The sequence below is a fragment of the Phoca vitulina genome, unplaced genomic scaffold (genome assembly GCF_004348235.1).
Source record: "Phoca vitulina isolate PV1807 unplaced genomic scaffold, GSC_HSeal_1.0 scaffold28, whole genome shotgun sequence".
NCBI classification, from domain to species: Eukaryota; Metazoa; Chordata; class Mammalia; order Carnivora; family Phocidae; genus Phoca; species Phoca vitulina.
The window spans coordinates 11,005,820-11,026,340 of record NW_022589731.1 but is presented as its reverse complement, the minus strand read 5'-3'; the positions used below and the strand labels follow the sequence as shown (position 1 = coordinate 11,026,340).

At 38.5% G+C, this 20,521-nt stretch overlaps 2 protein-coding genes across 6 annotated transcripts in view; one reads left to right on the top strand and one right to left on the bottom strand.

Annotated features, from left to right (window-relative positions):
* The window catches only part of NHLRC2 (NHL repeat containing 2), a 52,792-nt gene extending 47,499 nt beyond the window's left edge, over nucleotides 1–5,293 (bottom strand). The window contains exons 1-2 of the mRNA XM_032423318.1: nucleotides 4,735–5,293; nucleotides 1,735–1,887 (exon numbers count right to left, since the gene is read on the bottom strand). Coding sequence (XP_032279209.1) covers nucleotides 1,735–1,887; nucleotides 4,735–4,912 — 331 coding nt within the window. The 5' untranslated portion in view covers nucleotides 4,913–5,293. The remainder of the gene's footprint in view (nucleotides 1–1,734; nucleotides 1,888–4,734) is intronic.
* Nucleotides 5,294–5,372: 79 nt separating this feature from the next.
* Nucleotides 5,373–20,521, top strand: part of DCLRE1A (DNA cross-link repair 1A) — a 29,187-nt gene continuing 14,038 nt past the window's right edge. For 3 of the 5 annotated variants that reach the window (XM_032423317.1, XM_032423316.1, XM_032423313.1), the window contains exons 1-8: nucleotides 5,373–5,433; nucleotides 5,986–7,117; nucleotides 9,062–10,759; nucleotides 12,634–12,767; nucleotides 13,870–13,988; nucleotides 17,090–17,230; nucleotides 18,943–19,088; nucleotides 19,884–20,038. In XM_032423317.1, coding sequence (XP_032279208.1) covers nucleotides 6,652–7,117; nucleotides 9,062–10,759; nucleotides 12,634–12,767; nucleotides 13,870–13,988; nucleotides 17,090–17,230; nucleotides 18,943–19,088; nucleotides 19,884–20,038 — 2,859 coding nt within the window. In that variant the 5' untranslated portion in view covers nucleotides 5,373–5,433; nucleotides 5,986–6,651. The other 2 variants (XM_032423314.1, XM_032423315.1) reach the window with 2 other exon arrangements.

The following is a 20,521-nucleotide window of genomic DNA, read 5'->3' as shown; positions in this document are numbered from 1 at the left end:
CAAATAAATAAAATCTTTTAAACAAATAAATAAAAAAACAACCTTAAACATCTCTGTATCTTCAGTGGAAGACAAAGGCTAAGCTATTAAGAAAACTTTTCACAACTGGTCTGAACCTAACCCACCTTCCTCTCCTTTCATCTTTCGCAGAAGTCCCCACAATCCTGCCACATTAAACTACTGGCCTCTCCCCAAGAAGCTCACTCTTCCATGCTTCCCTGCTTATTTCTCCGTCGCTTCCTCAGCCAGCTTCCTCCTGCCCCCTTTGCATCTGCAGCTGTACTCCTGCTTATTTTTCAAGTTCCAGCTTAACTGTCTCCCCCTCTGAGAAATCTTTTCCAATGCTTCTAGAGGAAGTGAATTACTCCTTTCCTCAGGTTCCATGATGCTTTTTATTTAACTGTTACATATGTCCTCAGCAGCTAGCAGACTACCCTGCATATACTACATGTTCAATACACTTACACTTACATGAGCTTGACCAAGACACAGAGGCATCCAAAACTAGCAGATAATGAGATACTCTTATTTCTTAAATCAATACAGATAAATTTTTGAAAACATGATTTAGCTACCAGGAATACTTGAGTTCTTCATAAATCCCACTGACTGGCAATTTCAAGATACAATGTATTACAATTTATAAGCATCCGAGGTTTCCCTTGCACTGAAAATTTTAATCCATCACTCCTTTTTTAAAATCACTTTTTTAAAACTAAGTTATCTTTCAATTCTGTACTATATTCTCATTTTTACTCTAAGATCAGTGACCCTCTCTCCTTTATACCACTTCAACTGCGGAGCTTCAATTAGTTTAAGCCTAATTATTATTATTATTATTTTTTAAAGATTTTATTTATTTATTTGACAGAGAGAGACACAGCGAGAGAGGGAACACAAGCAGGGGGAGTGGGAGAGGGAGAAGCAGGTCTTCCGCCGAGCAGGGAGCCCGATATGGGGCTCAATCCCAGGACCCTGGGATCGTGACCTGAGCTGAAGGCAGACGCTTAACGACTGAGCCACCCAGGCGCCCCAATTTAAGCCTAATTAAATGGAACTTTTAATTAGTTGCATTCACCCCATATGCTCTCTTTTTTTTAGAAAGAAGTAAACAAGAGAAAAAAGATCTGAAAAAATGTCAAAGTTCTAAAGCAAATACTAAGTATAATCTCTTACATCTTCAGAATTTGTAATACCATAAAAGAGGATTTCCTAGTGTGCTTTGGAAAACATTAACCTTTATAAATCGTTTTTTAATAACGCAGGGTCAAAGAAAAAGTATCTGCTATAATATTTGGCATTCCACTGTAATTCATGTCATCTGAAATTAAAGGAAGTCTAATCACATTTCCTAATAAGAACTTTAAACCTTTATATCTTAGTGAGAAGAGTATAAGATTAGAGTCACAAGTTTCATTTTCTCATAGGACAAATTTAAGTCTAAATATACAAAATGAACTTTTAAAAATACTTGATCGTAAAAAAGTAAATCATGTCCTTAACCTCAGAGAAAAAAAATATACTAAATGCTGGTTCTTTAGGAAGGCAAACCATTATCACTAAACTTAACTCTTCATGAGAAGGTACATGGGGTCCTTAAATCATAGATCAGAAATTACTTTTAGAATCATTGAAGTCTTGCCAAATGTTCATTTTCCAATGAGCAAATGAGTCAGCTACTCCCCCTGTGCCTATGCCAGGACAGTCTGTTAGAAACAATTAAAGAGCAGATACCTTTATCAGAGTATGTGTGTTCTAATGCATGAAGATCAGGCAATAGATGAATACAGTTTATGCAGCAGTAGGTGAAGAAATCAAGGATGACTACTTTTCCACACAGATCCTTGTAGACAGAAATAGGCTCTTCTGTGTTCAGCCATTCTAATCCTGAAATTTACACAAAACAGATTATCATGATTAAAGGAAAAGGCAGAGATAATTTATCTAAAATTTTCCATTAAAATGTAAACCATTATTATTTCTAAGGAAGGGATGGGGTGGGGTAAGATGGGAAAGATGCTATTATGCAGCAGTATGCAAATATAGTAAGAAAAAGCTACTAAATTCTTTCAGAAATAGAATAGTCTGTGTGAAAGAAAGCAAGATCAACACATTTAGGTAAAAATGAGAGTACATATCAAATATTAAGAGGACCTAAGTACACAATCAGGTTCAAATGAGCTTTTGAGAATGAAGCAATCTTAAGAATAGCGAGACAGGACTAAATTCAAAAAGGAGCAAGGTGTTAAAATATAAACATACAAAATGCCTAAGGCAATTTCATAAGAACTAAAGTGCTCTGGATTTGAATGAGACCTTAAATATAAAATATTTTAAATGCAAAGTTAAGCAAAATACACTATTACAGATTTCATGGAAGCAACATTAATATTGATGAAGAACGTGTTCCCCTCCCTCCAAAGAAAAATGGAATCTCATTAATCTGTACTTTTATAAATCAGAATTTATAATTACTTGAGCATGACTTACAAAGCATGACTTACAATTTTAACTATGCATTATAAAGACTTTGTTAAATATTAAAAGTACAGCATCTCTACTTAACCAATTTAGAAAAACAAAGATAATGAGCTTACTGTTTATAAGTAAATGCAGCCACTAACACTATTAATTACATCTCGAAGCAGGTATTCAGAAATATTTTATAGAAACTGCAAGCCAAAGTTGGGTGGAATTAAGTGAATAATAACAGCTAATGACTAATAACAGTAACTGGAGTTACTCAATTAAAATAAAATTCTAAAAAATAAATAATCTGCAAATCAAACTAGCCTTTCCGCCTTAGTTAGTCCAACCTAGTGAGGTTTTAGGGTAGAGGAAGCTCTTAATGATGTATTTTAATAAAGTGTTAATTGTATACCAGATCAAATAAACATATAAAACTTCAAACTTATGTATGTTTCACATCTTAATTGCAAAATATTTATGAATCGGTCTTTTAAATTTATTTTCTGTAAATAGTCAAGAGTGACGTAGATTGGAGGATAAAGAAAGTACTATTACATATCAGTTATTGTGCTTACCAGGCTTAATAATAATAAATTTTACAATAACAATAATGAATATAATTTTAAAAAATTGTCAACATTTATTGAGCTGTCCTATGAACGAAGAACTTTAGATATATTACCTCTAATCCACATAATTAACCTGAAAGCTAAATACTGGTTTTATTTTATGAGGGAGTAAAGTAAGGCTTGGAGAAATCAAGTAACTTGCTCAAAATCATGCAACTAACAAATGAAATAACTCGGATTTAATCCCAAATCTGTCTGAATCCATCCGTTACACCACAGTTTCCCATAAACACATCTCTTTTAAGAAATGAACAAAGCATGCTGTTTCTGAGATAAGTTATGTTTATAACTTCTTGATTATAGCTTACTGATAAAGAAACCAAGAAAACCTGTTATCTAGTATTCTGAGCTCAATAATCAGATCCCGCAGAAAATTTGACTAGGTCACATATGAAGCCTGAATATTTTGTTGTTATTTATGAGTCACTAAGGTCAAATATCATGGTAATAAAAAACACCCACTGTAAATATAAACACAACTAGAAAATAAAAACACGGGCCCAAAACGTAGCTGGTGGCCTGCTTGTTTATAACACTATACTATGTAACTAACTTCTTACAAAGTTTTTAAAAAATATACACGTATGTATCTAATCTTAAAGTTCTTTTGATGGGAGAAGCAGTCATGAACCCAACTCTTCCCTAATAACTCCACAATATTTCAAATTCAGCATAGGATTAGTAATGGAAAAAAATAAGCATTTTTGAAGGTGGGAGCAAAAGGCTTGGAAAGACACATAAGACTCTTGTCAAAGGCAAGGTTCTGATGTATCTCCCATGAGATACTGAACCCTGCCATATCCAACCAATTAACTATACATGTGGTTTCAGTGTCACGCCAGGAGACATGCCAACACCAACAAAACAATGCCAGTCCCAACCAAAGAAGGGAAAGTACGGTTTCACTTATCACAGCAAGATGTGCTTCCCAAATAGCACTACTGGGAATATCTGTTCCCCGGTGTTCCCAACACTCACAGAGCTGGGATTCAAACCCTGGAGATGGGCCGTAATTGATTCAGATTTTAAAAATTACCAATTTCAAGACTTTGAACAAGTAAGTGTGGCACAGTTAAGATACTTGCCAATCTGGAGTCTGCCCAAGCCGGCTCTGGCAGTTACTGCGAAGCGTTGAGGAAACTACTTAGCCTTCTTGTGCCTCAGTTTCCTCAACTATAAAATAGGTCTTTAAGCTGTCTCAACGAGTTGTGGAGAGGAATAACTAAAATAGTCCCCGGACGTGTTTACAACTGTGTGTGGCACAGAAGTGATCAATGAATGTTAGCATCGTGCGCAGTGGATGACAATGACGATGCTGGGCAACCAGACTGAAAGGACAGGGTGGCATGGACACTTCAATCTTTGCCAATCGGGGCCACTAAACCTTCACGGAATGTCTACTTAGTTAACACCAGGCCCCGGCAGGGAGTCGGGATACAGAGGCGAATGTGCCCGTCCCCGCGCTCCAGAAAACCACCCTTTTCCGCCGCTTGGGGACCCGGGGAAGCCGCAGAGCTGGCGAACCGCCCGGGCGCGGTCGCACAAGCCCGCCTCGCCCCCCGCTTCAGGGGAGGGCGTCGTCCCCGAGGAAGGGGAGGTTCCGGGAGGGGTCCCCACCCCGAAGCCTGCCCCTCACCTTCCGGAAACTCGGGCACTGACAAGTCCTGCTCCCAGCCGTCCACCTTCTGCAGATACTGGTAGACCAGGCTGTCCTTCTCCTCCTGGGTGACGGCGTCGAGCAGGGCGTACTCCAGCGAGGTCTGCGCCGGGAGCAGGCCCGCGAGGCTGCAGCCCCGGCCTCCGGGGGCCGCCATGTTCTCTCCGGCCAGTCCAGAGGCGGCCGCCGGGCCCGCGGGAGGGTCTCGAATGGGGAGAGAGGAAGCGCTTACTGTCCTTTGGTTTCAAAACGGCACATTCACCTCACTCTCCACCAGCCCCCACTCCATGTAAACGACACCTTTTTCCTTTGTAATCAAGCATTCCAATGCTAAGATACAAACTGTTGAATTCCCGGGCCCGTAATTTAGCCACCGGCCCAAAGCACCCCGCCCCTTCCAGGGCGTCCCGGCACAACTGAGCCTGGACATTCACAGCGCCAGATTCAGCATGGGGAAAGTCTCTGGGTTCGCGTTCCAGAAGCTCTGAGAACCATTCCCCCCCCCCAACACTTCACTTTGGAAATTAGCGGGTTTTAGAACAAAAATAAGATAAGATAAAATAAATCAGTAGGACCCAAAAGGACACAAACTTTTTCAAAGTCCCGCCCACAGACCAGGGTCAGCTGATTCGACACAGCACTGGCTAGGGGAACCTGTTCCCGCCTAAGACACCAGAGGTAAAGCGGGTAGGGATATCCTCATGGGATAGGTTTTGTTTTTTTTTTTTTAAGTTGGGAGTGACTGGCAATGGCTTTGGCTTGTACACAAATACAGTATTTTGTCGCCCCGCAGTGCTGAAAGTGCGAGCGCGAACAGATTGTCAGCGGAGCAGGGGAGGGGGGAGCCGAGGGGAGCGGACGCAGCTGGAGCTACTCCGGAGGGTGTGCGGGTGGCAGGTGGGCTGCGGCGAGGATCCGGGTGGGCTGGGCCTCCGACTTCGGAAGCGGAGGGCTCTGATAGCTTTTATGCAACGGGCTGTGCTCGCAGCTCACTCTCTCCCTGCCCTGGAAGGGGTAAGGCCCCACTCAGTGGCCTTGCAGCCTCCTGAGTTCAAAGAGAAGGCAGAGCAGGTGGGAGGCATCAGGCAGGTGAATCTTGGTTTTGAGGCTGTGGAGAGAGGGCTGGCCACGTCTAGGGCAGACCACGTCTGCAGTCTGGTTTTAGGAGTGTGGGCGGCCTCAGTGCAGGCACAACTTCACTTAGTTGAATTCTGTTTGTCCATTGTGCAGTGTTTGTTCGTTGCTGCTGGAAGAAGATACTGGACTGCCCCAGGAAACTGAAGTGGTTGAATATCCAAGAGTCAAGGATAAGGGCAATTACTACCCCCCCCCCCAATCACACACCTCTTTGATTATGGTGTGATTATGGTGGTACTAGCAAGCTGAGATAGCCATTTAATGTTTGGAAACCCTGCTAAGCCAACTGCCCAGGGACTGTGGTTTTATTTGTGAATTATTTGGACAATTGTCCAGTTGAAAGGGAACTGACAGGAGCTTTATAACAATTTTACAAAGCTCATTCTAAGATTAAGCTATTGAACCTATACTTCCTATTAGTGCTTAATTTTCCAAGTATTACTGATTCTTATTTTTATGAATCAAGTCCTTGGAAAGGCCGACACACTTGAATGAAATAGTGGTCACAATGGGAAAATTCTCAGATGCTACCCCTGTGGTAGGTTCTCTTAATTTTATTGTGGTATGAATGGAATAGCAGGTTCTCAGGTATAAGGCTTGTAGTTTGCCAATACATTCACTACCAAAGCTTTAGATTCCCATCAAGTTAGTGGGGGTTTTGTTACTTTTTTTTTCTCAGCAAAATATTTCCATTTAAAATTTTTGTAACAAGAAATTGTTTTGTAACAAGAAATCCATTTACTTAAAAATCATTTTGCCATGTTAGAAGATGCTTTTTTGGAAGAAGACATCTGGGAATACAAATCTAAAAGAAAACCAAAACCAGTACATACAAATAATTGCTCTGAGACTATGCCAAAATCTGTTGAAAAAGCAACAGATGGAAAACACCAGTCAAAACGAAACAGAAATAAAAAAAGAACTGCAGAAGCTAAGGAGAAGACAAAGGACCCTGAAATGTGCCTTGGAGAAACAGATAGTCAGACTTCTGTAGGTTCTAGTCAGAATTCTAGTTGCGGAGATGGTATTCCCCAGTCCCAAGACAAGGAGACGGCTTCAGGAAAGCATTGCAGGACTCGCAAAAACAAACAAGTATCTCCAAAGATACGTCCAGTTTATGATGGATACTGCCCAAACTGCCAGATGCCTTTTTCCTCATTGCTAGGTCAAACACCTCGATGGCATGTTTTTGAGTGTTTGGATTCTCCATCAGTCTCTGAAACAGGTAAGATGACAAAAAAGGGAGTAGTCTTTGAGTAGTCTAAAAAGCCTGCGTTAGGCCAGACGAATCAGCCCGATCAGTAAAATGAAAGGGAGATGAGACACTAAAGTATAAATGTCTTACCCTAGAAGGAAACAAGGAAACCATTCTTGAGAAGGGTAAAGAGATCATAGTCAATGGTATAATTGTAAAGAGTGTTGCAAACTTGAAAACAGTTGAAATGCATTTTATTATTTCATGGAAGTTCCTAAACATCTCAATGATTTTTCATAAATGTTAATTGAGCACATACTATGCTAGATACTTTCACTCTGTTTACTTACTTGACTCTCTGACAGCAAAAGATAAGTGGTATTGACGTTTTATAGATGAGCATTCTTAAAAGTTCAACTGCCCATTTGTTATCTTTTGTGAAACAAATTTAAGGAATTATCCATATAGTCGAGTCTTCTAAATGTTGGATTTATCATGCTATTGTACAGGAAGAAGGTCTGGGAAGGAGTCTTAGATTTTTAAGATTCGAATTAAAAATGTGCCAAATGATAACTGAAGTAATATTATGCTTTATTATCTTTTAAGATATATAATGCCATGTTTAACATGTAGGTAGTCCTACTTGGAGTATATGAAAAATGGGTTGTTATGATTTCTATATTTCAAAGTTATAAATACCATATGTGGATTTTTAAATCTCAAAGAATTAAAATTCAAAATAAAAATACTACTCAGTATGGCTTTCATGTTGTGTATGATTCAGAAGACATTTTATTATTAACCTCTAGTTATTTTAAAGTACTGCATAAAGATGCAAAAGAACTTTAAAAAAATTTTGGCACTAGCTTTTTTTTATAAAGTGAAAGTCTCATCAAAGGCTGCTAATTTGCTTTTAAGTGGCTTGAAAATCAGAAATGGAAGTTGGAGTCTTATGGTGAGCCCCTCAGGGTGAAATGTCTTATGATGAAGCCACCTCAAAGAGATTTTTCTTTTGGCTTTTCACTAAACTCCTTTGAATAGAATTTCATATAGACTCTTCTTGAGTTGAATTCTGTGCCACAACAAATAATTTTATGAGGTGGTTTTAAATTAAGTTAAGCAACAAGGCCTTCTAATTTATTGTAACATCGTTTTTAGGAGGAAATTGGGGCACCTGGCTGGCTCAGCCCAAAGAGCATGTGACTCTTGATCTTGGGGTCATGAGTTCAAGCCCCACATTGGATGTAGAGATTGCTTAAATAAATAAAACTTAAAAAAAAAAAAACAACCTGGAAAATAACATACAAGGGTATATGCCAAGATAGTTTACAGACTGTTTCTCAATTATAATGTATGATGGGGAATAGTTTCCAGATTATTATTAAAGCCTTAATATTAACCAGTTTATCAAATTGAATTTCAAATCTTAGAATTTAAACTATTAGTGCATGAACAGCTATAACCAATTAAGATTGTTATTACTCTTATTGTACACAGTGTAAATATTAAATAATGGACCCTAATTGGGTACTCTAATTGTCACAAATCCATATTACTTGATAAGATAAAAATTGGGGTAGAACTTTAGTTCTCTGAGAGACACACTAGTCTTTTTCACTCTTTATTGCCAGAGCAATAGTGAACTAGTGAACACCTATAAATACCTTGTGTAAACATGAACTGTAGTTTGAAGAGGCTCATATTTGTGAGAGTTACTAAGGGGGGAAAGGTGTTAGTCTTACAAAATATTTGAAAAAAAAAAGATTATCTGAAAAGAAATTTAAAGTATTTGATTTAAAAATAATAACTAGCACATTGCAAAACCATACTGGATTATTATTATTTTATGCTGGATCTTTTGCTTGTGTAAAGATAGCTACGGTCCTAAGGCCTCAAAGTAGCACTGATGACTTTCCACTTAGGTTTTAACGCTGTCTGTGCTTTGATCCTGCATTACTTTTTAAAAATTTTCAGAGTGTCCTGATGGTCTTCTGTGCACCTCAACAATTCCTTCTCACTTCAAGAGATACACTCACCTCCTGCTTGCTCAGAGCAGGGCAGGCAGTAGTCCTTTCAGCAGCCCACCACATGGGCCAAGGGATTGCTTCAGTGAGACTAATTCAGACTTTCTCTGTGGCCTTGAGGAAAGATGGTCTGTGCATCAGAAGCCAATGGAAAACTTAAGAAGTGTTTCAACTCACCCCTCGTTAGTGACACCGTGTCTAAAGAAATCGCAATCTCCAACTGAAACCGATAAAAAGATTTCTTCTTCTTCAACAAATATCCAACCGTCCCAACAAAACCTACAATTTCCAGAATGTGTTAATAATGACAAACTGGTGGGAGTCGGTTTGCCTCTTGCTGAAGAACTAGACAGCCAAAGCAACTCAGAGCACAGACACTCCCCATTGCCAGAAAATGACTTTAGTAGCTGTGAAATCTCTTATTCTCCACTTCAAACTGATGAGGAAACTTACAGTATGGATGAAAAGCTGGGTGATTTGCAGCAGGAGCTACTCTTTACGGAGAGCTCTAAAGATGGCAGCCTGGAAGAAGATGACAACAGGTGCACTTTGTTTCAAAAACCCCATGGTCGGTTCCTGAAGGACCAGCAGGAGAATGGCCCCCACGTGGATGGCTTCTTAACTCAGGATAAATACCAAGAAGTATTGTATAAATACAACACTCTCACTGGTTCATCTCAACTTTTTTTCCAAAATAAGGGTGTTATTCTGTGTGATGATCCAGCACATACTGGTAATGATTTTGTGCTGTTTCCATCTGCATCAGCACAAGGGCTTACTTCTAGTTATCAGGCCGCTAAAGCAAAACCTGGTAAGCCAGAATGTCACCCATCTCAATCAAATAAACAGAAACAGGCAATTGAAGAATCAGCTGTCTGCAATCAGATTTCTCTTCCGTCACTTACTAGTGAGATGCCAAGGGCTTTCAAAAGGCAGGGAGAAGGGGATCTTTCTTTCCATCCAACCCAAAGTAAAATGAGAAAATCATCAAATAAGAACTTCAATGCAAAGAACAATGCTAATTCAGCATGTGTCTGCAGAAAGGCATTAGGTGGTCGACTAGACAGTAAAGCTACAGTTCCCAATACAGAGAACTCTTCCAGTGCACTTAATGCTGCCGAGTCTCTGACAATGTCGCCATCTGGTCCCAAGTGTCCTGCAACACAGCCTTCTTCCAAAGTAATGAAGCAAATGGATATAGGTGTTTATTTTGGACTACCACCCAAAAGAAAAGAAGAGAAATTGCTAGAGGGAAGTGCAGTGGAAGGGATGAACTTAAATCCAGTTGTAAGTCCTAATGAAAAGAGGTCGCGGCAGCGCAAGAGGAAAGCAGAAAAATCTTTAAGTGACTTAGAACTCGATGCAAAGAATTTAAGTGAGAGTCAGCCCTCTGTGGAACTTTCTAGTGAGAGGTCACGGCATCAAAGAAAGAGACTTAAAAAGTCAGTTTCACTACAGGAGGGAGCACATGAGAAGAGGTCACATCACCTTAACAGGACAGAATCTGGAAGAGTCAATTTAAGGAAAGACAAAGTCTTCATAAAATCACCTTGTGGCAGGCTGCAGAGAGGGAACACGAAAATCCCGGAGTCACCTAATGCAGGACAATTAAGAACAAGGACATGTCCATTCTATAAGAAAATACCTGGTAAGTTGAAAAACCAACGCTTAATATATCTACAAAGAATTGACTTTTAAAAATTTCATGTTTATTGCCCATGTTGTGTGTGTTTGTACAGAGCAATTTTTTTGTATGTATTTCCATTGTTTTTTATACTTCATTGACGTGTAACATAGATTTTTTTTTTTGCCTATTTAAATGTTTTTGCCCCATTCAATTCAGCAAACTTTTATTAAATATATTTTGTGTACAAGATACTATACTAGTAGGTAGATTTTACAGATTTGACCCAGATGAGTAAAGGTCAGCTTAATAGGGAAGGAGGAGAGGCTCTCTGTAAGTAATTATAATAAAAACTTATATACAAATTATAAAATTTAATTAAAATAAGAGTCTCTAAGCCTTTAAGAGAAATACAAAGTGCTAAATAGCTTTAAAGAAGGAAAATTAACAGATTGTATAGGTCATAATAAATGCCAAACATTTTTAACCCCATCATAACTTAGTTTCTCAGCCTTTTTTGTATTTTGTAATTTCACATGCCTTCATAGATGAGTTAGAAAAATGTGTCGTAAAATGAATTTTATTATTAAAGAAACCAATAATTCTTCTTCTGAAAAGAGTATAAAATCTGCCAAAATATACCTGGTTTCAGAAAGATTGTTTAAAGTGCTTTGATAGTCGCAATCCGTAATTTGCTCAAAATGTTTATGTAGGGATTATCATTTGTGTACATCATAGCATCAGTTATATTTTTTAATACTTATGGTGATGAATTTTCTGTTTTTTAAGTGAGCCTGAGACCAGTATGCCATATGTGGGGATAAGCCTCAGTGAGATTGTGAAGGTGTGCTTATTGACTTGCACATCACAATTCACACACTTGGTTATTTCTTTCATGAACACTTTTCAGAACAGCTCAGCCATTTTTTTTTCTTTATTGCTCCTCTAGGTAGCCTTTTTTGGGCATTTATTTTCTTGTTTCCCTTCTTCCTCCCCCACCTCCCATCCCCCACAATGAAATTCAAATACTACAGATATGCTGTCCTCTGTTATTGTACTGTCACCTGGTGGAGGGCCACAACCACTGTAATATGTATGGTTATTTGGGCCTTCAATCATTTGTGTCCCCACTATCAATTGCCACAATAGAATAAAATAAGAAAGTTAGCATTTTCCTTTTGCTGTTTTGCAGAAGTACAGGATTTTAGGTCAGTAAAACAAAGAAATAATTGGTTTGTAGCTTAGTATTTTAATTTTTTTGGTACAGTTATTCATTAAAAAAAAAAAAAAGCCATGGGCGCCTGGGTGCCTCAGTTGGTTGAGCTTTGGACTCTTGGTCTCAGCTCAGGTCTTAATCTCAGGGTCATGAGTTCAAGCCCTGAGTTGGGCTCCCCGCTGGCCATGGAGCCTACTTAACAAAACAAACAAACAAAACATTAAAAAAAAGTTTTTTTAAAGCCAATACTGGGACGTTTAGTAGAAACTTAAGAGACTAATTTTCATCTCTAGTATGCCCTTTTGCTGAATTTATGTGGCATAAGTTTTTAAATTATGAAGCTCAGTTGGAATTGAGACGTAAAGACATGAATAGGGGGTTTCCTATTTACATTCAAATCGGACATCTTTCACTCTTTCACTCTCTTGGCTCTTTTTTTTTTTTTTTTAAAGGTTTTATTTATTTATTTGAGAGAGAGAATGAGAGAGAGAGAGCATGAGAGGGGGGAGGGTCAGAGGGAGAAGCAGACTCCCTGCTGAGCAGGGAGCCCGATGCAGGACTCGATCCCGGGACTCCAGGATCATGACCTGAGCCGAAGGCAGTCGCTTAACCAACTGAGCCACCCAGGCGCCCTCACTCTCTTGGCTCTTGCTCAAGCAGCCGTGTGCTCTTCTTGTTGCAGGGACCGGCTTTACAGTTGACGCTTTCCAGTACGGACTGGTTGAAGGGTGCACAGCCTATTTTCTCACACATTTTCATTCTGATCACTATGCCGGATTGTCTAAAAACTTCACATTTCCAATTTATTGTAGTGAGGTAAGTTTTAGCCTTCTAAATTCTAAATGTGTGGCATGCAGTGAATTTCTAAGCAATTTGGTTAAAAAAGAATAACGTTGTAAGATCTATCATTCTACTAGAAAAGATGTGAGAAAACAGATTCCACATTAAGAGTCTAAAATTAAATGAATTATTGTCAATAGTTACAAAACATTTTTTTTTAATGCTTTAGTATATGGAAACAGTAAACTACTTCACAGCGTAACTGAAACACCTAAGTTCCATTCAGTAAACACTTATGGATGCCCAAAAAGACATTCAAGGTGAAATACCTAGCTTCAAGGAGCTCCCAGCCTTCAGGGGACACATTCACAAATACACTGCGATGGAATTGGTATTGTGACCGAAAACTGAACGGAACACCAGCAAGTAGGAAAAGAAAGTGCTTTATTCTGGCCCAGGCCAAGGTTAGAGAAAGTTTCATGGTGCAAGAGATACCTTGAATTAATTATTAAACCGTGACTCTTCTAATGCCTACTACCAAGGGCTTCCGCTAGAATTCAGTTTAATCCTCAAGCATTCTTGAATTATTTTTATTGAAATAAAGTGAATCTCTTTTTATTAATGAAGCAGCCGAGGCTGGGAGAGATTAGGTGAAGTGCCCTAAGTCATGGAGCCAGTAATGCCAGAGTCAGAATCGGAACACAGGTCTGTCCGATTCCAGAACCAGGCGGAGGAAGGAGGAGAGGGCACCCAGGGAGAGAGCAGAGTTTGCATGCAGGCATAGACAACAGAGAAATCTACCCATTGCAGGCTCTTCAGATAATTCCGAACGGCTAACCATGAGATAGGGAATAACAGAAGATAAACCCGCAGAAATGAGCAGGGGCCCCATCATGAAGGGTTTTGTAGGTCATCTGGGGACGAGGGACTTTTCACAGGTGAGGGAGATCCAGTGAACCATGTTTAAGCAGAGTTGTGACATAGTCATGCTAGGAAGTTCTTCCTGGCATTCTGGAGGGTTTCCATGAATGTAAGTAAGTGGGAGAACGGAGAGACTAAGATACTTGGTTCTAAACTAGAAGTAAAAGATTTATTTAGTATTTTACTGTATCAGCAATAAGCACATTCTGTTTTGCAGATAACTGGCAATTTGTTGAAGAGCAAACTTCACGTACAAAAACAATACATCCATCCATTGCCAATGGACACAGAATGTATAGTAAATGGTGTAAAAGTTATTTTGCTTGATGCCAATCAGTAAGTATTAAAGTTACCTTCAGACTAGCCTCGTTTTAAAAACTATTTAAAATAAAAACATATTAGTATGTCTATTTAAGAACTTTCTTGTGTTGGAACTAATATGGTTGATATTTTTAAAACTTTGAGTAAGACATGTTTCTCCTTTTGAAAAAAATAATGTACCCAATTACAGAATCAGAGATTAAATGTACTGAGAGATCCTTTAAATATTATCTAATTCATTTTTAATGCAGTTTAAATTACCATCCTTGACATATGAGACTCCATCTTATTTTTTAAAAAAATACTTTAACATGTTGCTGCTTTTTAGAAGAGCTAACCTTTTGCCATTTTCTTTTTTTTGTTTTTTTTTTGCCATTTTCTTTAATATCGCTTATGTAAGTTAACAGCTTGCACTCCATTCAGATAGCAGAGGATTTTTCCCCCCTTTTAAGAAATCCTTCAGGCTTTTGATACTAAAAACTTGGAAGATTTTTTTTTTCTTCGAAGTGGCTTCCCTTTTTCCCTCATTTTTTCTCTGTAATGTAAAGCACTGTCAGTATCCTGTTACCAAAATGCAACTGTCAACTACACTTCTTCCTACTTTTCGTAGGATTTTAGCCATCATGGATGCTTCGAGAATTAAAATTCAGACTAGGTCTCCGAAAATCCAGACCCGTGCTCTGTCTTCAGGTTGCTTTTAACTTTTTGTCTGCTAACTTTGCTGCTGATTTTTTTTTCTTTTTTCCTTTTTTTTCTAAGAGGGAGTTGGGGGCAGCAGGAGAGGGGGAGAGAGAGAATCCCAAGCAGACTCCCCATTGAGCGCAGAGCCTGATGTAGGCTTGACTCGGGGCTCGATCTCACCACCTGGAGATCATGACCTGAGCCTAAACCAAGAGTCAGATACTCAACCGAGTGAGCCGCCCAGGCACCCCTGCTGCTGCTTCCTTTTTTAGTCAATGCTTACAACAGCTCAAGTTCTGATTTTTTTAGTCAACTTTATTAGGTACAGTTTACATAAATAAAATAGACCATTTTAAGTGTTTGCTGAATTTTGACAAAAATACACACTCATGTAATACCCACTACAGAAAAATACAGGAAATTTTCCCCACCCCAAAAGGTTTCCTTGGGCTCCTTCCCAGTCAGTCCCCAAGCCCGATTCTAGTCCGGGGGACCATTGATCTGTATCCTATCACCATGTATTAGATTTGTCTTTCCTAGGGATTCAGTGAAATGAAATCCCATAGTATCTACTCTTTTGTGTCCAGCTTCTGTCACTCATCGTGTTTTTGAGATTCATCCATGCTGATGTATATATCAATAGTTCGTGTCTTTTTATTGCTGAGTAGTATCTAGTGTATGGGCACACTACGATGTCTTCATCTATTCACCTCTTGATGGACAACTGATTTTTGTTTATTGACCTTGTATCCTGAGACCTTGCTAAACTTGCACATTAGTTGTAGTAGGTTTTTTATAGATTTCTGAAAATTTTCCACATGTACTTTCATGTCATCTGCAAATATAGACAATTTTGTTTTACTTCTTACTTTCCATTCAGAGTGCTTTTTTCCCCTCTTGTTCATGGTCCTCGCTCAGACCTCCAGTACAGTGTTGAATGGGAGTGGTGAGAGCAGATACTGCCTTGTTCCTGACCCTAAGAGGAACGCTTTCAGTCTTGCTCCCTTTAGCTTGATGTTAGCAGTAGGTTTTTCATAGATGCCTTTTATCAGGTTGAGGAAAATCCCCTCCATTCCTAGTCTACTGAGAGTTTGTAATCATGAATGGGTGTTGACTTTTGTCAAATGCTTCTTCAACATCTACTGAGGTGATCATATGATTTTTCTCCTCTATAATGTTAACAGGGTAAATAATAATGATGGACGTTTCAAATGTTAAACCAACCTTGCTTTGCTGGGATAAACTCCACTTAGCCTTCGTGGATTATCCTTTAAAAAAAAAAAAAAAATATATATATATATATAGCTGGATTTGATATGCTAAATATTTTGCTAAGGACTTCTTTGTCTGTTTTCATAAGGGATATTGGTCTGTAGTTTTTTTTTTTTTATATAATGCTTTTGTCTGGTTTCGATATTAGGGTAATACTGGCCTCACGAACTATTCCCTCCTACTCCATTCTGAAGGATGTTCTATAGTATTGGGACTGTTTCTTCCCTAGGTGTTTGATAGAATTCCCCAGTAAAGTCATTGCAGTCTGAAGTTTTGGGGTGGGGCGGTAAGGGTAAGTTTTTAATTAAAAAGTAATTATTTCCAGTGTTTTCCCAGAATTCAAAATGAAAGCTCCATGTGTTTTGGCAGTAATTTCCAAGCTCCAGTGTGTCAGGCATCCCCAAGACCACCCTGAGGCTCAGTGGTTCACTTGAAGGACCCATGGGGCTCAGAAGGGCTATTGTACTCATGGTTACAGTGACAAGATACAGATTAAAATCAGCAAAAGGAAAAGGCAAATGGGGGCACAGTGCAGAAGAAAGCAGGCACAAATTCCCAGGGATGCTCTTCTCCTGAATAGCACAGAAGCACTGGTTCTCCCAGCAGTGGTGTTCACCACACATGCCAAGAATGGCCAGGCAGGGAAGTGCATCGGAGCCTTGAGTCCAGCCGGGCTTTTATTGAGGGTCAGGCATGCACACATGCAACACCCATGTGACTTGCCTCAGCTCCTCAGACTCCAGTCCCCTAGAGCAAAACAGATAGTTTATGCTAACGATGTTATCTATGGTGACTATCTGGTCAACCTAGTAACACACAGACCCACACGTCAGGCATACAAAGCGCTCTTATTGGGCAGAATATTCCAAGAGTTCAACTCCTCTCTCGAGGACCAGCCAAAGACTAGTCCTAAAGACAGGCCTTAGGTGGGGAAGTATGGAGTTCGAACAAACCTGGCCTGCTGAATTAATCCTTTCCTGCACACCACTTTTTTTTTTTTTATTACGATGTAAACTTCCTACAATGCTACATTTCCTCTGTAGTGCAGTGCTGTGTCATGTGGTCACTACCAGAGTGTATTACCTTGCTGACAGTGAAGAAGTCCTCTTCCTTCAGCTGCCTCCCATGTGTTAAGACTGTTCCTTAGAAATGTTTGTGTTCAGCTGTCCAGGTGCTGTCATGATCCTGTTTTATCTTCCTAACGGTAACGTCCTATTACACACCGGCGACTTCCGAGCAGATCCCACCATGGAACGTTCTCGTCTTGCAGGCCAGAAAGTCCACACGCTTTACTTAGATACAACGTAAGAGAGGCTTTGTTTGTATGCTTCCTTTTCCCACTGACAGTATTTGCCCTGCTTATTATGAACAGTTTGCACAGTTGCTTAGGTAAATCAAAATGATGGCTTATTGTCAATTACCATTTTAAGATCATTCATCAGAGAACTGCTGTTTGGAAAAACGCATACTTGCTTAAGAACAAATTTGGGATGACATGTCTTAACTACAACTCAATTTTTTCTTTTCTGTGATTTCCTTTGGTTTATGTGAGAATCCTGTTCCTGAAACAAGGAAGAAAAATTGGGGGGCAAACTTTAGGAAAACACCCTTTTAGGTTATCTTTTCTAAGTACCTTTGTAACTCTTAAGTATAATTGTGAAGAAGAAACAGAGGCCAAAATGTGATTCTGTTTCTAAATATTTAAAATTACTTTGTTCCTTTCTTCAAAAGGTAATTTATAAGTGACAGCTTTGAATTTCTAAATGTTATAAACATAATGGTACCAGCCATTTTTTATTATATATTAAAATACCTCATCAATTTGTTAGAAATGAATTATGTCAACTATTTCAACCTGTTTTAAGAAGTGAATTTGGATGGCATATTTTAGTAAAAGATGGGCTTTCCACATTGTTTTGCAACACTATAGCTACTTTTTCCATTCTTTTATATGTACTTTAAATACTAAATAAATTAAGAAAATAACAAGTAAGCCCCCCCCCCTTTTTTTGCCTAGTTTTCTCTACATAGAATTCTGAATTTCTTTGTGGGTTTTTCATCAGAGAAAAGACAAGTGTTTTCTCTATTCTTATGGCTGACCAGCAAAAACAATCTTGAAAATGTGGAAAAATATGTTTCTTTGATGTTTGTACTTTATGACTTCTTTTTTAGTGAAAAAATGCTTAATTTTCATCCCAAATAGAGCTAGGTAGCTAGTAGTCTTAGGGTTAATTTTTCATTGGGTGTTATTGTATTGAGATAGACCCAACTGGGGATCTGTTGTATTGTTGTGATACTATATATATTTCTGTATCTCCTCAGAAGAGCAGATAACCATGTGACTATTAACGGTTTGATTTAAAACTGCTTCATTAAATTCATGTTTGGTTTCATTATTTTAAGAATTTTTTAAACTAAATCAGAATTCTTTAGTTCAAAGATCATCCCTGTCACTAGTATTTTCTTTGATGGTGTTAGAGTTAAAACGAAAAGATGCCGAGGTCTACAATTCACAGCTAAAATAGCTAGCTAGAACTGTTCTTGAAGAAAAAGAGGCAATTTCCGGCACCTGGGTGGCTCAGTTGGTTAAGCGACTGCCTTCAGCTCAGGTCATGATCCTGGAGTCCTGGGATCAAGTCTGCATCAGGCTCCCTGCTCAGCAGGGAGTCTGCTTCTCCCTCTGACCCTCCTCTTCTCATGCTCTATCTCATTCTCTCCCTCAAATAAATAAATAAAATCTTAAAAAAAAAAAGAAAAAGAGGCAATTTCTTTATATGAGGGCAATAAAGGAAATACACTGTACAAGACATATTGGAAACATAGAATTCCATCATAAATTATCCATAGCTTGTAACAAATATTTTAACCATAGCAGTGGAATAACCCCAGTGGGGTTAATATATTACACTACCACTGTCTGTAAGTTTGCTAAAGCTTGGCTTCTAAAATAGCATCTACCTTAATGCTATGGCTTTCTTGTTGCTCATTTAATAAGTACCATATTTCCGTATTACAGATACTGCAGCCCAGAATACTCCTTTCCGTCTCAGCAAGAGGTTATCCAGTTTGCCATCAACACTGCCTTTGAGGCAGTAACTCTAAACCCACGTGTTCTTGTTGTCTGTGGCACTTATTCTATTGGAAAAGAGAAAGTCTTCCTAGGTGGGTGGTAGCTGTATCTAATTTACATTAATATATTATAAAGATCAGATTCTCTTTTGCATAAAGCACTTTCAGTCTGCATGCTTGCACTTGATACTTATTTCCTGAAATGGTGCAGTATTACCTTTGAAGAAAAATTTGATAGAGTTGGATTCATTTAAACTTGGAAAGGCTTAACTTAATGGAAACACTTGGTAAGTGCGTTTATGGTAGCCTTTACACCTGCAGAATGTTTACAGAGCACGTCTGCGCTACGCTAGTATTTCAGTGAACTTTGAAAAATGACGAATGCACAGTCGTATTGCTGCCTTCTTTGAGGATAACCATCAATTAATTATTTTAGAGAACAGTTTTGGTTTTTGTACATAAATGATTTTGGATATGTAATTGTAGTTTGTCTAGATGGCATTATACTCTTTCACAAAATACTTTCCATTTCTTCCTAATTGCGGTCACATCATGTCAACCATGAAGATATGAAGTGATAAAGCCAGGGTTTTAACTCCTTCGAATTTGGTTGCTGCTTTTCCTCTACCCCTTTCTATATATCTTTTGCAGTTTTTAAACACTAGGTCTTTAAAAAGAAATTCTTTGAATTTCTCATAATTTACTTCATACAGTTAACCAACAAAAGTATTTAGCCTTTTTGAAATATAGCAAAAGTGTGAATGTTTTGAATTTCTTTTTTTGTTTTTGTTGGTACATTCTTATTTTAAGTTTTGATTGAGTTGTAACTTTCTTATTTTTTTCATAAGCTGCAGTTTTACTATTTTTAACCTTCTCCTTTGCCTGTAGCCATTGCTGATGTTTTAGGTTCAAAAGTGGGCATGTCCCAAGAAAAATATAAAACCTTACAGTGCCTCAACATACCAGAACTTAATTCCTTCATCACCACGGACATGTGCAGTTCACTGGTTCACCTTCTCCCAATGATGCAAATTAACTTTAAGGTAAGCATTCGTGAGATACGTATTTTTAGGATGGACTAGAAAAGGTAATACAACGATTATAAACTGGAATCCTATCTTCCCTGCATTTAACACGGAGGAATTCAGTCATAGTGGGGTCATAGTAAACCTTGCCCTAGAAGATCTTTTAAGTGGAATTTAAAATGTTTTTATTTGTTGTGTGTGTGCATCTGTATAGAGGAATTCATAGGCCCATCAGAGCTAGAGAATTGTCCTAAAAGAAACAAAAATAGAAAAGTGTGCAACTATCTGGTCATTCAAATCTTCTGTATTTAAGATTGTCTTCCATTTCTTTCCATTGAGTGGGGAAATGAGCAGAGAACTCAAGGAGTTCTTACTTTTCTTCAGCTCTTTTCTGTATTAATATTAATCCCCAATAACATTGATGTATGTTGGAAATTTACTTGTTGTGAGGATTAAGTGAAATAGTGGAAGTGTATCCTAAGAGCAAGTTCTCGTATCAGT